At 48.1% G+C, this 2,421-nt stretch overlaps 1 protein-coding gene across 1 annotated transcript; it reads right to left on the reverse strand.

Moving 5' to 3' along the window:
• Window positions 1-73: 73 nt before the first annotated feature.
• On the reverse strand, window positions 74-1,253 carry BBA_02745 (multidrug resistance protein 3; the record flags this gene model as incomplete). Its single annotated transcript, XM_008597842.1, has 5 exons — window positions 74-87; window positions 153-324; window positions 383-579; window positions 632-1,007; window positions 1,062-1,253. The coding sequence occupies 5 exons, from the start codon at window positions 1,251-1,253 to the stop codon at window positions 74-76; spliced, it is 951 nt and encodes a 316-aa protein (XP_008596064.1).
• Between the last annotated feature and the right edge of the window lie 1,168 nt (window positions 1,254-2,421).

Below are 2,421 nucleotides of genomic sequence, written 5' to 3' on the forward strand. Positions count from 1 at the left end.
TGGGCAAAAGAGCAGAACGGAGGTCGCGCCGAGCGTCACGCTGAGGACTGCAGTAAAGACAGTGCCAACGTTGCTAACCTGGCCACGCTGGAATAGCCGATAGCCTTCCCAGAATGCGAGTGCAGTTCCAGCCATGACTAAGAATGGCTGACTCGCGAAGAGTACTCCCAGAATGAACGACTTCTTGTCTCCGTCTCTGTGTGCTGTTTCTAGGTACTCGTTGTACCACTTAACAAGTCTTGGCTCTGCCCCAAAGGCATGAATAGTTTTGATGGAGCTCAGCGCATCTTGGGCGAGATTTGCAGCACGTGAATAGGTTTGGACCTAATTGATCGAGGTAAGCACCTGCTAGCGGCGACAAATTCCACATTTATAGACTTACAATTCGAGCTTCGATGGGAGCGTCAAGAGACACACATGCTCCTACAGTCAAAACCATGGCGGGAACAATACTCATAGTAATAAGAGCAAGTTTCCACTGGATAGAAAGTGCAACAATGTATGACGAGAAGAATAAAGAGAGTCCCATGACAAATGTATATAGTTTTTCGGCAATACCTTGATTGATCAGATGACCGTCTATAGTAGTATGTTAGTAAGCTTGGATCAACGAAAGATGAGATGGTCGTACTTGTTGTCACTTGAGTGGCAGTTGAACCGCCATCATGCAGGTCGAAATGAGCAATGTCTTGCCTGAGCAGACTTTCCAGAAAGGCCTTTCGGAGGGCATTGGTTGTCCTGGCTGCTGCAATGCAGATGCACAACGTTCCAATATATCCAATGACAAACCGACCAACAAACAAATAAACAAAGTAGAGGATAAGGTGCTTAACATTGTCTTCGAACTGTGCCGCGCTGTCCTTGCTGGTTACATAGGCGTTGAAAGAACTCGTTGACTGACCAAACACGATAGTCATGAGCGGAAGAGCGGCACCAACGACGACGGCTCCTGTGAAAGCAACGACATATAGTAGGCGATCAAGACCGTCCGCATGCTTGAATATCCTCTTTTCTAGTGGTCAGCAAGGCTACTAGAGTGATCTAATAAAATTCAGACTTACAAAGAAATCGCTTGGACGACCTTTTTGCTTCTCTTCAGGGTTGCCAGACTTCTCAATGTTTGATTGAGCCGAATAATAATTCTTGTTCGATGCAGAGGACCCTTTTCTTTGTGCGGCTACGTTGTCCCCTGATGTTTGGCCTCCGCGAGGACCCTTTTCCTCGTCTGGCGTTGATTTTTTGGACACAGCCATCGTGAATGCAAATGCAGCACAAAGATAGAGTCGGTCGCCTTCGATCAAATGCAATTCCACAACGCCAAAAAATAAGTTTGCCGCCGGAGCACAGATGTTGCAACAGCTCCATCGACTATATGTACGTCTTATTCGGGTCGCGCGCAATCCGCCGAACGCTCTTTCCCTATTTGCATACTCTCGGGTCGCGCGCATTCCGCCGAATGATCCTCCCTATTTCCTGCTCTCTACAGAGTATTCCCCTACTCTCGGGACGCGTGGAAAGCGAGTGTCAAATGCAGACAAGGGTATGGGCTAGGCTACCCGCAATTGAGTGCTAGCAGATGTACCCACCCATAACTAAAAAGGGGGGACCAAAAAAACTGCCACCCGCTCATTATTGATGCTATGTTCTTAACCGCAGCTACACACTAGAAGAAGCTGATAAATATTTTTTAAAATTTAGAGTATATAATTAATCAAGTTAGAGCCTATATATTTTCTTCCATAATTTTAGAGCTGCTTGTTACTATGAGTTTGGCATTTTAGAAGTAAGCCGGTATCTCAAAACCGGCCAGTTTTTTTTGTCCCACCCATGCGCCACCCCATAATGGCGTCCCTCAGCCCGGCGCTACAGCTTCTTTTACTCCTCAATCAACACTGTTTCTTTGCCCAATCACTAAATATTCCGCGTGACAGCGAGCGGCCCACATCCGCTACCTCTTTCGCTCGCACACCACCGCAGCGTTCGCAAATCGGCCGACAAACACATACACAAAGTAGGCAAGGCGAGTAATCCATCCCGCCTTCTTCAGGACTGGGTAATCCTGGCAGCACCAGAATAAGTAGGCTACTCGCGCCCAGTCAGCGCCAGGGACATGGAAGAATCTGTCCGCCCTATATCGGGTGTGAGCCGCCAACGAGCTGTAAGTGCCGAGACCGGCGAATATATAATCATGGATGGCTTTGACTTGTTCCTAGTGCGACGAATGCCGGCTACGAAAGATCAGATGCGACCGCAACCCGCCTTGCTCTCATTGCCGATCTGCGGGATTAAGTGAGGACAACGCTGTGCCATTTTCGCTCCACGCCTCATTACTGACAAGGACGATTGAAAGCATGCCAAGTTACCTCACAACGCCCCAAGGAGCACAAAGACCGAATTCAGGTGACTAAACAATAGTAAGAT

This window comes from Beauveria bassiana (genome assembly GCF_000280675.1).
Source record: "Beauveria bassiana ARSEF 2860 unplaced genomic scaffold BBA_S00006, whole genome shotgun sequence".
Lineage (NCBI taxonomy): Eukaryota > Fungi > Ascomycota > Sordariomycetes > Hypocreales > Cordycipitaceae > Beauveria > Beauveria bassiana.